At 38.6% G+C, this 12252-nt stretch overlaps 1 protein-coding gene across 2 annotated transcripts in view; it reads left to right on the top strand.

Annotated features, from left to right (window-relative positions):
• The window catches only part of USP46 (ubiquitin specific peptidase 46), a 68404-nt gene that overhangs the window by 45613 nt on the left and 10539 nt on the right, over positions 1-12252 (top strand). For both annotated transcript variants that reach the window (XM_069105221.1, XM_069105222.1), the window contains exons 5-6: positions 2414-2490; positions 9732-9815. In XM_069105221.1, the coding sequence (XP_068961322.1) occupies positions 2414-2490; positions 9732-9815 (161 nt within the window). The remainder of the gene's footprint in view (positions 1-2413; positions 2491-9731; positions 9816-12252) is intronic.

Here is a 12252-nt window from a genome sequence, read left to right as displayed (position 1 = left end):
TCTCATAAAGTCATTAGCTTCTAATTGTTCCCATTTAATTTTGAAGGAATTATTCTCTTCAGTGAGTTTTTGAAATTCCTTTTCCATCTGGCAAATTTGGCTTTTTAAGGCATTCTTCTCCTCATTGGCTTTTTGGGCTTCTTTTGGCATTTGAGTTAGTCTGTTTTTTAAGGTGTTATTTTCTTCATTCTGGATATTGACTCACTTTTCATGATTTTCTTGCATCATTCTCATTTCTCTTCCCAATTTTTCTTCCACTTCTCTTCCTTGATTTTCAAAATCCTTCTTGAGTTCCTCCTTGGCCAGTGACCAATTCATATTTTTCTTGGAAGCTTTTGGTACAGGAGTTCTGACTTCATTGTTCTCCTCCAGTTCCATGCTTTGATCCTTTTTGTCCCCTAGAAAGGATTGTATGGTCTGATTGCACTTCCTCTGCTTGCTTCTCTTGCCAGTTACTTGACTTTTGAGTTCTTTGCCATGGTAGAACTCTGCTTCCAGAGTGGAGAGAGCTTTGTCCCAAATCACAGGGGTTTTTGCAGCTGCCAGAGCTATTAGTTGGGTGCCCTCTCTACAGCTCCTACAAGCTCTGGCACACTGGCCACACACCCTAGGACGGTAGCTCAATGCTGTGATCCAGATCCAAGTAGGTTAAAGCAATAGTGATTACCCTCAGACTGGTAGCTTGGTCCCCCTGCAATCTGCAGGCCAGGAGCTCCACCACTTCTTGTCCTGGGGGACTGTGCTCTTCTCCACCCAGTTCCAGCAGAGTTCCCCACTGACTTTTTACTTTCTTTTTGATGTTTATGAGTTGAGAAATCTGGAAACTTCCACAGCTGTTGGTCATTCACCCTCCTGAAGTCCTGGTTGCTGGTAGGGGCTGCTCAGGGATCAGAACTACACAGCTCATGTGGGACTGCACTCAGCTCCCAGCCTGGTGCAATAGTCACTTCTTGTTGACCTGTTGGGCTGCCTTCAGTGGGAGATTTGTTTTTCTCTGTTACTTTATGGGTTCTATAGCTCTAAAATTTGTTTAGAGTCATTTTTTTACATGTATTGGAGGTGGTGGGAGCTAGAGCCATGCGGAGGTCCTGTTTTTACTCCGCTATCTTGGCTCTGCACCCCCTCCCTTCATTTTACTTTTCTTGATCCTTTCTGTGTCTTGTTTGGTCATAAACTCTTCCTTTATCCATAGACCTGACAAGTAACTTTTTCCATGCTCTCTAATTTACTTACAAAATCACTCTTTATGTTTAAATCATTTATCCATTTTGACCTTATTTTTAGTATATGATGTGGGATGTTAGTCTATACCTAATTTCTGCCAAACTGCTTTTTAGTTTTCCCAGCAATTTTTGTCAAATGTGAGTTCTTGTCCCCAAAACTTGGATCTTTGGGTTTATCAAACACTAGATTACTGTGGTCATTTACTATTGTGTCCTGTGTACCTAATTTCACTCATCCACACCTCTATTTCTCAGTTAGTACTGGATTGCTTTCATGTTTACTCTTTGTTAATATAGTTTGAAATCTGATTCAAAAGACATTTTAGTTAAGCACCTGTTTTTAATCAGCACTAGAAAGGGTGGCCAGATATGTAGTGTTAACATCAGGGAGCTAGGTCTCAAGGAGTGGCAGACAGAAGATGCTTCTATGATAATAAAAATAAACAACTGAAATTTAATATAATAAGACTTTCAAAACACTTTGTATTATCATTTGATCCTTAGAACAACTCTGTGAGGTATTAGTATAGTTTTACAGATGAGGAAACTGAGGCACAGGGCAGTGAAGAGGCTTATCCAGGCTTATACATCTTTTAGCTGTCTGAGAAAGGATTCTATTTCATGTTACTGACTCCAGGACATGACTCTCTATCTGCCACAGCAAGCTGCCTCTGTAATTGTTCAGGTTCTTTGTAGTTGTTTCCCCAGCACATCTTGAGCATCTTGAGAATAGACACTATCATTTTCATCTGTGTGTTCCCAGGACCTAGTACATAGTAGGGACATAATGCTGAACTCAAAAGAATTGGGGGGGGGTAGTCTCTAAGCCCTTTGTTCTCCATTTTATCTATCCTACTGACTGCTAGTTTCTCTGTGATTTTAGTGCCTTTCTGTCACCTCTATATGAACATGAACAGGGAAAAGCAAAAGAAACTAGGAAGAAATGACTGGCTTGAGTTGCAGTGTTAAATTCTGCATCAGAGGTTTAATCTATGTAGTTAAAGGAGAAGATTTATTTGTAGCATACTTTTTTTTTTTTCATCCTAAACTTCTCTTCTTTTAACTCCTTTAAGATGTGGTGATAGTGATTTTGGTAGTTACAGTGTGGATAATTGCAAGTGAAACTTGACTGTTGAAAACCTTAGCCATTGTACAGCCTTGGACCTAATAGGATTTTTTTCTTACTACAGGTTAGTAGCAAAGATGAAGATTTTCTTGACCTTTCTGTTGACGTGGAACAGAACACATCAATCACACACTGTCTAAGGTAAATAGACCATAGTCTATATCATGTCTGTATTTATACCTTTTGGGTTAATTTAGTGATACACAAATAAAAAAAACCACAAAGATTTCCTCCCATTGTTCAGTAGATGTTTCTGCCCAACTTTCTCAAAATTTGTCATTTCATTGCCTTCACTCCCTCCTGGAATGGAATGAAAGTAAATTAGAGTAGGCATTGAAAGGGAAGATCTTTAGAGAGCAAAAGCAAGAGGATATACTAGAAATTTTTTAAAAAAAGTTTTGTGTTTGATATTCTGTTTAGTCACTTAGGTATGAGATGTATGCCTTTTGCTTATTTGAATCACAATTGTGTAAATATATTGATTTGTGGAAGGAAGGGAAGGAAGGAAGAATTTTAAATATTTGTGTCACACGCTGTGCTAAGGTCTGTGTCTAAGCTCTCTATTCCAAGAACTCCCCAGTGAGAGAAGGCAAAGGAGATATTATGGAAGGATATACCAGGATGAGCTGCATGAGAAGGTTATTCCAGATGCTGAGAGAAGTTCCAAGATAGCCTCCGGTAGAGGGGGTATAGTTTTAAAATCTAGAGTATGTTAGGAACAGGGTTGGGAGATGGACATGGGCAGACATACAAACAGATATAGCAGTCAGTAGAAAGGGATAGCTTGCAATGCAATCCCATTAATTTTTTTAAAAGTAAGTTCTTCTGTGTTACTTTTTTCTTTTCCTTTCTTCTTTCTTTCTTCTTCCTCCTCTTACCTCCCCCCCCCTCCCAATGAGGACCTGTTATTCTGAGGGAGGAAGATATGCATAAATGCCAGAGGAATGAGAGGAATGCAGAGGGGAGGTCTGGGTGAAGTGCTCTGAGACATAAGAAGGAGAGCTTACTCTTGGGGTGGGGGTGGGGTGCTGGAGGACAGGCTGGGAAGATTCCGGAGGAGAAGATAGCACCTGAGTTGGGCCCTGAAGGAAGGGAGGGTGAATTCCACATGAGGATGAGTGGAGAGTGCATTTCAGGGATAGAAGTCTGTGAGCAAAGGCAAAATGTACTAAGTCTTAAGGAAAGAATCCATAGGCTATAAAATGTCAGATTGTATAGATCACTTTATGAAGAGGGCATCAAGAAGGCTTCATGGAGGAGGGGGGCTCCCAAGTTGGGCTTTGAAAAAGGGGAGCAACTCCAACAGAGTTGATCTGGCAGGGAACTATAGTAGGCATTTAATAAATGCTTTTTGACTGACCCACTAACCTACAAAGGGAACCAAGTGAGCAAAGTCATGGGAATTTGGTAGATTGGGACAAAAACAGAGAATGGTAAGACTACCAGTTTTGCTGTGTCATAAACTGTGAATGGAATACTGTGGGATAAAGCTAGACCAGAAAATTGGAAGGTCTTGAATGCCCAGTAAAGAAAAGACGTATTACACTTGATGATTACCAAGGGCCTGGGGGAAGGTTTGGTAATGGTTTGAGCTGATGATCAGGAAAGAAAGATTCGGTCAGCTGTGCTTTACTCCCCAATTGCAATTTGTTTGAACTATGGAAGGGGGTGGGGCATAGCAGCGGCAGCCAATTAGATGACTCTAATGTCATCAAATGGCTTTGTGATTTTAAAAAATTGAAATTAAAAAACAATTCTCAACTAAACAAATACTAAATAAAATTACCATTTCCATATACAAAGTAAACAGAAAAAGAGGATTATACATGGAACTAGAATCTTTCTTAAAAGATTTCTGTTCCTTTAAAATATAAAATAAATTCAGCACATCACTTCCTTCTGGCCATCTTTCTGTTTTCTTCTTGGCTGTATTTCTTACTGGCATTTCATCTGTTCTCCTCTGTACATTTTATTTATTAAATTTACAATTTTTCCAATTAATTAGCATTGATTTTCTCTCTCACACCAATTCCCCCACTGAAAAAAAGAAAAAGAAAAAACTCTTGTAACACATATGCACAGTCAGGCAAAATGAATTCCAGAAATGGTCACATTCCAGAATGTATGTTTCATTCCTCATTGTCAATCCATTCCCTCTCTGTAAGGAAGTAGACAACATAGTTCTTTGCAAATCCTTTGGAATTATGGTTGGTTATTAATTTCACTGATCAGAGTTCTTAAGTCTGTCAGAATTTGTTTTTACAATATTGTGATTTTATAAATTGGTCTCTTGGTTCCTATATAGTTTAAAAAATGTTTCAGTTACCTTTTTCTTTTTTTTTTGACAAGTATACCACTAGCTCTCTTTTCTTTTACTTCCTTCTTTTGAAAAATAAAGCACAAGGGGAGGCTAGGTGGCTCTGTGAGTAAAAGCGCCAGCCCCGAAATCAGGAGGACCCGAGTTCAGTTCCGGCCTCAGACACTTAACACCCACACAAAAAAACTAGCCGTGTAACCGTGGGCAAGTTACTTAACCCCAGTTGCCCTCCAAAAGGCAAAAAAAAAAGAAAGAAAAATAAAGCACATAACAAAACCCTCATATCGACTATTACTAGTTAAACAAAACAGAATCCTGTATTACCTGTGTCCAAAAATATATGTCTTATTCTGCACTTTGACCCCATCATCTCTTTCTAAGGAGTCTGGTAGCATATTTGATTATCGGTGAATGTTCCAGCCTTAGTTGATCATTGCTTCAAAGACAGTTGTTAAATCTTTCAAAGCTGCTTTTCTTTAAAGTTTTATTATTGTATAAATTGTTTCTCCAAGTTACACCCACTTAATTTGGCATCAGTTCATATAAGTCTTCCTGGGTTTCTCTGAACTTTCCCTTTTCTCATTCTTAGAGTGCAATGATAGAATATTCCCTTATATTTACATATCACAGTTTGTTCAGCCATTCTTCAATTGATAAGCACCCACTTAATTTCCAGTTTTTTGCTATAACAACATTGAAACAAGCTGCTGTAAACATTCCTTTATTTAGGAATGGTCCCTTTTCTTTCCTCTTGTTTCTGTAGAGTACTGACCTAGTAGAGGTATTGCTGGGTTACAATTTAATGCTGTGGGGCACATAGCTCTAAATTGTTATGATTTTGTCATTATAAAAGGACTCCTAGAGAGAAGATTGTACTCAGAGAAACATGACTCTTGTACATTCTGACACTTTGTTCTTGCAAAATGTATCTGTGCCCCCTGTTGGTCAGCTGTGCTTGAGAAGAGAGATTGTAACATCTGGAATTGTTAAAACTTACAGTTCAAGTGGGTTACTGTGGAATCTTTTCTGAATGCCTTTTAAAATAGCTCAGATTCCCATCTGTCTGGGGTGATTCGGACCAACAAATCGACTCTGAAATCTTTCTTTTCCCCACAACTCTCCTCCCTCTCCCAGAAATTTGATCATGTTTCTTATGTCCTGTCTTTATCCATTAACAATCAAACCTACCTGCCCCTGAGAGCACACATGTTCTCAGTCTCTAGAGTTATACAGCTTCAGCAGTTTTAGAACCAATCTTAGGCTCCAGGGAAAGATGTGAGGCAGTGTGGTCAGGAGAAAATCTTGTGCTCAGTAGAAAGTGTGATCAGACTAGAAAAATCTGACTCCGGAGTCAGAAGATGGGTTCATCTCCTGCTTCTCACCTCCTGAGTGACCTTGGGCCAAGCAGTTCATCTCTTAGGGTCTTACTTCTTTCAGTTGCAAAATAAGGCAATTGGACTGAATGACCTCTAAAGTCCCTTTCCAGCCCTAAATCTCTTATCTGTGTTCCTAGGATCATTCAGGAGGAGTCAGGAAGTAGACTGGAAATTCCCAGTTTATTCTTCATATAATACTATAAACAAACTATTGCAGAACTCTGCAAATGCTTTGGAACCTCCCTGAGAGTCATTGCCCCACTTGGAGATACTAGGTTTAAGCTAGAGAGGAAGACAGACTTTCCATTTCTATTTTGTGTTTTATTTCCACTTGTGTTTGGTGAGACTTAATTTATATAAGAAACTTGAACGGTCTTCCTTATCATGCCCATACCTTTTCTGAACTGAGAATCTCTTTGATTAAAAAAAAAAGTACAAGGTGTCAGACCTCTTCTAATCTCCAAAGTATTTAAGATAACTAATTTCAGCAATGCTTTCTTAGACCATTCTTCATTAAGGAGTGAGGAGCTTGTTATTTCTCATCTGTCATTGTAGTGCCAACACAACATTCACAGCACTGATGGTGACTGTAAATATACTGGCATAGTTCTCAATCACAAAACATAACAGACCCTCCATGTAGAAGACAGAAGCAAAACATTTTTTCAGGGGGTGGCCAGGTAGCGCAGTAAGAGCGCCAGCCCCAGAGTGGGGAGACCTGAGATTGAATCTGGGCTCAGATACTTGGCACCACACCCAGAAATAACTGACCATGTAACCTTGAGCAAGTTACTTAACCCCAATTGCTTTAAAAAAAAAATTTACTCAGGCACCAGAAAACCAAATCCTAAAATCAGAAAGCCAAAAACATAGTAGCAAAGAGTATACTATAACACCACGCTTTCCTTTAGCTTTCCCACAAACCACCACTTATAAGCCTAGCTGTCTCCCTAGGTGCATCCTTCCTCCCTCCATCTCTAACTGCTCTGACTCCCAGCTTCCTATGGGCTCTTCTCCACCTTTCAGAAAACTCTTCCCACCACCAACTCCATGTGATTATATTCAGTCTATTAGGAGGCAGGGAAAAATCTTCAAATCAGGGAAGGTTTTCAAATTCCCAAAAGCTTATTAGGGGACAGTGAAGATCTTCAAATTCCCATTACCACTACAGTCACCCTCAGAGTTAGTATTATTTCAGAAGTACTAATACTCATTGGGGAACCAAGACCTCTACCCTACTTGACATAGGCTTCATTCATTCATTAATTAAAAAAAAAAGAGACAAAAATAAAAACCTGTCCATTCTTCTTCTCAGGTATTTAGCCAGGCAAGCAAACCTAAATTGGCAAGGAAATGTGGGAAGGAAGGGGGAGGTACAGATGAAACAAAGCATATTTCATAGTTCCAGAAGTGATCATTATGGACTAAAAGCACACAAGACAAAGCCCACTTGGTGACACAGAACAGAAAAAAAAGATTGTATGTGAAATTATGAAACCCTTTTATTACTTATAGCTTGCTTTTCCTTTTAAATATACAATGAATTCTACATGTCATTTTCAAAGTTGTCTCACTTGTTTGTTTCCTTCTGGCATTTTTTGGTTAATTTTTTTTTTCAATTAACAAGCCTTTATTTTCTCTCCCTCCCACCTCTCTGCATAATTAGCACTCTGGAATAATGGATCAGAGTTCTTAAGTCTTTCAAAGTTGTTCAATTTTACAATATTGCTGTTATTGTATAAATTGTACCCTTCAAATAATGATTACTTACACAAATTTTCAAAAATAACTGAAATTTGTAGAGAACATTTGCAAAGTATTTTCATCTGTTACTTTATTTGAGCTTCAGAACAATCCACTGAGGTGTTATCAGCTTCATTTTACAGATGGGTAAATGTGAGACTCAGAGAGGTTAAGTGAAACGGTTATAGAGGTAGGAAGTGTCAGAAGTGGTATTTGAACCTAGGACTTCTTGGTTCTGAGTCAATCACTTTGTAAACTACAAAATAACATATCCCATAAACCTCCTGAGAGCTAATTGCCTTCTATAATAGGTTTATTATTTGCATTCTATGTTCTCTGTGCTATGTTCAGTTTGACAGAAGGTATCTTAATTAAAGAATCCAAGCATGGCATTATGAGATGAGTTTTAATCCTGGCTCTGTTGGACTTGTCACACCTTTTGCAATAAAAACATTACATTAAATAAGGATTACATTAGTTAGGTCACCAAAATCTATTTAACCTAGAACATAGCAGAACTGTTACTAATGGTATTAATATGTATAATCTGAGATCTGGGTACCAGGAGCAAGGATCCATGTGGGATTTCTAAATATATCTTTTCCCTACTCTCCTACCCAGGAACAAGGAAAAACTCTCTCCCTTGAAACAAAGAATACAAAGGAAGGGGGGTGGTGGGGCTGTAGGAAAAAGACAGCAGAAGCTGCCCAGTACATCAACAGAGTCTAAAAGTGTGCAATATTCTTCATCTCTGGTGCTCCAGCCCTGCAGAGAAATGGGGAGGTGGTTAGGAAGGGAAGTACATTTTCTTGTGACTTCTCTGGGATCAGACTTGATCATTACAATTTTACAGTGTTCAGCTTTGTTCTTCTATCCATTTATTGTAGTCATGGCAACTAGATTGTGCAGTAGATAGAGTGCTGGGTCTGGAGTCAGGAAGACCCATGCTAAATCTGGCCTCAGACACTTACTAAGTTGTATGACCCTGAAAAAAACCACTTAACTTCTTTTCGCCTCTGTTTCCTCATCTGTAAAATGGGGATAGTAAGAGCAACTCCCTCCCAGGGTTGTTTTGAGGATCAAATGAGATGATGATTGTCAAATCTTTAACATGGTGCCTCTCACATAGTTAGTACTTTATAAATGTTATTCATTGTTATCATTTGTGATATTCCCCTGGTTTGGCTCACTTCGCTTCTGCATCATTGTTTCATACAGTTTGAAGCATCATCTCTAAAAATGTTTTTCATTTTTATTATGATCTTAACAAATATAAACATTTCAATATACTAAGAAGAAAATAAAGGAGAGTTATATAGACTTCTGATGTGTATATACACACACATATATACACATGTATATGCATATATTTTTAAAGAGAGTATATTAAATTTCACACTTAAAATAACAAGACTGCCCTGTTTGCATCTTCTTAAAGATGCTAAATAGTGTTGTCAATAGCCTAAAAATAGTATTCCCAGTGATTCCCTCAAGTAATGTTTTAAGAACTATTTTAAACAGCTTTGAAAAGGGAAGCCTGAAGAAGGTTTTTCAAGTAGCACAGTCATATTACTCTTGTGTATCTGTTTGATCTTCCATTAAAAGTCCCTTCTGTGGAACACTGGAGTTTTCTGAATCATTAGGGGATTTAAGGTTGTAGCTCTGTGATGCTTTCAATGTTCCTTATTTGAAATTTTCTTTTTTGGTGAAATAATAGCCCAAATAATGGAAGTAACAATGAACATTATTCCCAGGCTTCATATGAAAGAAGTCAGAGTTTTCAACTTTTTTTTTTTTTCAAAAGTCTACTTTTCTTTTTACATTCAGATCACAAATCATCTTGTATGCCACAAAGGATTTTGCAATGTGACAGAGGAAATGTCTTTGATCGAGTAAACAAAATATATCCTGGTCCCTTTTAAAAATGAGATTATGTTTCTCTACAGAGACTTCAGTAACACTGAGACACTGTGTAGTGAACAGAAATACTACTGTGAAACTTGCTGCAGTAAACAGGAGGCCCAGAAAAGGTGGGTGGAAACTTCAGATGTACCTTCTAAGTTGCCCTTGTTCTTCAGGGATGGGGATGTGGGTCCGCGTATGAAGGGGTGTGGGAATGCCATTGGAGAGTGAGAAGGGGGCAGGGAATCCACAGCCTTAGACATGGAGGTGGTAGGTGGCAGTGATTATAGAATTGCAGATTTGGAAGTGACCTGAGAGTGCAGCTAGGTGTGGCATTTAAAAAGGTTTGAGAGATTTAATTTCTGGGTAATTGAGTCATTTTATTAATAATGCCAGAATTTTAATAAAAGGATGGGAATTTGGTTGTCTCTCCCTTAGAACAAAGACAATCATGGTGGCAGCTCACAGTTTTTATGCCCTTCGAAGAATAGGTGTCCGCCATGATGACAATCAACTCTGATTGGTTAACAATTGATGAGAGAATGACTGTTACAATGAGGGGCCAGGACCCGAACTTTGATTATGTCATTTAGTTCTTAAGTTACTCTCAACATTGGGCAATGTATTCAAGGAATTTATCCCCATACAAGCCTGAACAGAACACAATTGCTGCCCCATCTGGGTGGGATATGAATAGAGGAGGTTAGCTCAACCTTCAGAGACTGAGTTCTTGAATTAAGGATTAAGAAAAGGGGGAAACCTTAATCTCCCCACATCATTGGTTATTAGTAATCATCTCTTTCATAAGCAAACCCCTGCCTGATGCAGAAACCCCTTCTATAATATTATCAACAAATGGAAATGTCAAATTTCTACTTGACCCTTTCCTATAATAGGAACCTTTCTAGCTCACAAAACATCCTGTCCCATTTTTGAAAGCTAAAGAATTAGACAATTCTTTCTTATGTTGAGGCAAAATATGCTTCTCTTGTATCAACCAGCCATTGGTTTTATACTTCCGCTTTTGAATACTTCTGCTCTGAAACCCTCATCATGACTTGGAGGTGATACTGGGGTCTGGCAGGTTCTGATGGGCTTTGAGTATAAAGCCAGTGAGTCTGTCTGATGTCAGATGATGAGCCTTGCTATAGTCAGAGAGGCTGCCATCAAGTTGTATACTGTAATTTTATTGAGCCTGTAGTCAGCTCAAATCTTTGGGTCATTCTATCATGACCTTCTGTCATTTCTTCCCATTGAAGATAGCTAATCTGTTCTCTGAGTCATTAGTACCCAAGAATTTTTCCCACACCTTCTCCTTATACTTGAATTCTTCAAGGATCTAGGATTTTATGAATGGGGGTTTTTCTTCTAATAATGCAGACTGCAAGACCTCTGTAACTTAGTAGATGGTACTTACTTGAGAGTCACTTACCTGAGCTTTATGACCCTGCTACCAACCTGGTGGCGAACTTGTGCAAACTCACCTAGACTAGACCTTGAGTAGCAATGTGTAGTTCTTCAATTGGACTTTCACTTGAAGCCTTTCCAGCTTTGCAGAGACTCTTAGAGGTTCTGTTCCATAGCCTGATGAGGGATAAGACACTGTTCTGAACTCATACGCATTTTCACTTCAGTAAAATGGAAGAGTTGGAATGGAATCTTTAATGTTTCCCAATCTCTATTACTTTGAGTCCTTGCCCACTCTACTATAACAATACAATACCTTCAGGAGCTTTGGGAAATGGGTAGGTCTGCTTATCCCTGCATTCAGTGACTGTAAACTTTAGCTTCTTATTTCTGCTTTTTGTAATTTTTCTGTCTCTTCCCTATTGACTGTCGTATCTTGCCATTGAACTGAGGAAGCTTGGTTGAGAACAGCTGAATTAAATGGAAGACTCAGATTGAAAGCTGATGGGATGAGTGATCAGGCCTGCCCTCCCCACACTGAGGGAGTTCCATCTTCCATTCCATCCCATGATGTAAGACTAGCAAATGGCAGAGGCATATCCATGAACCCTCTATTAACTCTAGGGTGGAAACAAGGAAGATTTTACCTGTTGGGCTAGCTTTAATTTTCATCACTGACATTGCCAGCAGAATGTATGCTAAGACATCATTAAAGGGAAACTAGCAATGGCTATTATTGTAGGGAGATGTATGGTTTATGTGAAATACTCAGAACCTTCTTATTTCCCTCACTCTTTTTTTTTTAATGCTTTATTAACTTCTGATTTACATCATCCGTTTTCACCAGATTTTGAGTTACAAATTTTCTCCCCATTTCTCCCCCACCCACCGCCCCAAAATAGCAGTCCCACAGGATATCCCCTCCTCCAATCTGCTCTCTCCCACATTTCCCCCCAAACCCCTTACCACTTTTCCAGTGGATCTCTATGCCTCAGTGCCTGCACATCCCATTTCCCAATTACATGTAAGATGGTATTAATTATAGTATATATATATATAAATATAAATATATATATACACACACATGTATACATATATATACATATTTGAATATTTGATTTCAAAACTTTCAATTCCAGATTCATTCCCCTACTTCCC

This window comes from Petaurus breviceps, unplaced genomic scaffold (assembly GCF_028583685.1).
Source record: "Petaurus breviceps papuanus isolate PSGF00001 unplaced genomic scaffold, PetGlider_PUasm1.0 76, whole genome shotgun sequence".
NCBI classification, from domain to species: domain Eukaryota; kingdom Metazoa; phylum Chordata; class Mammalia; order Diprotodontia; family Petauridae; genus Petaurus; species Petaurus breviceps.
The sequence above is the reverse complement of the archived record's forward strand: the minus strand, read 5'-3'. Positions and strand labels throughout refer to the sequence as shown.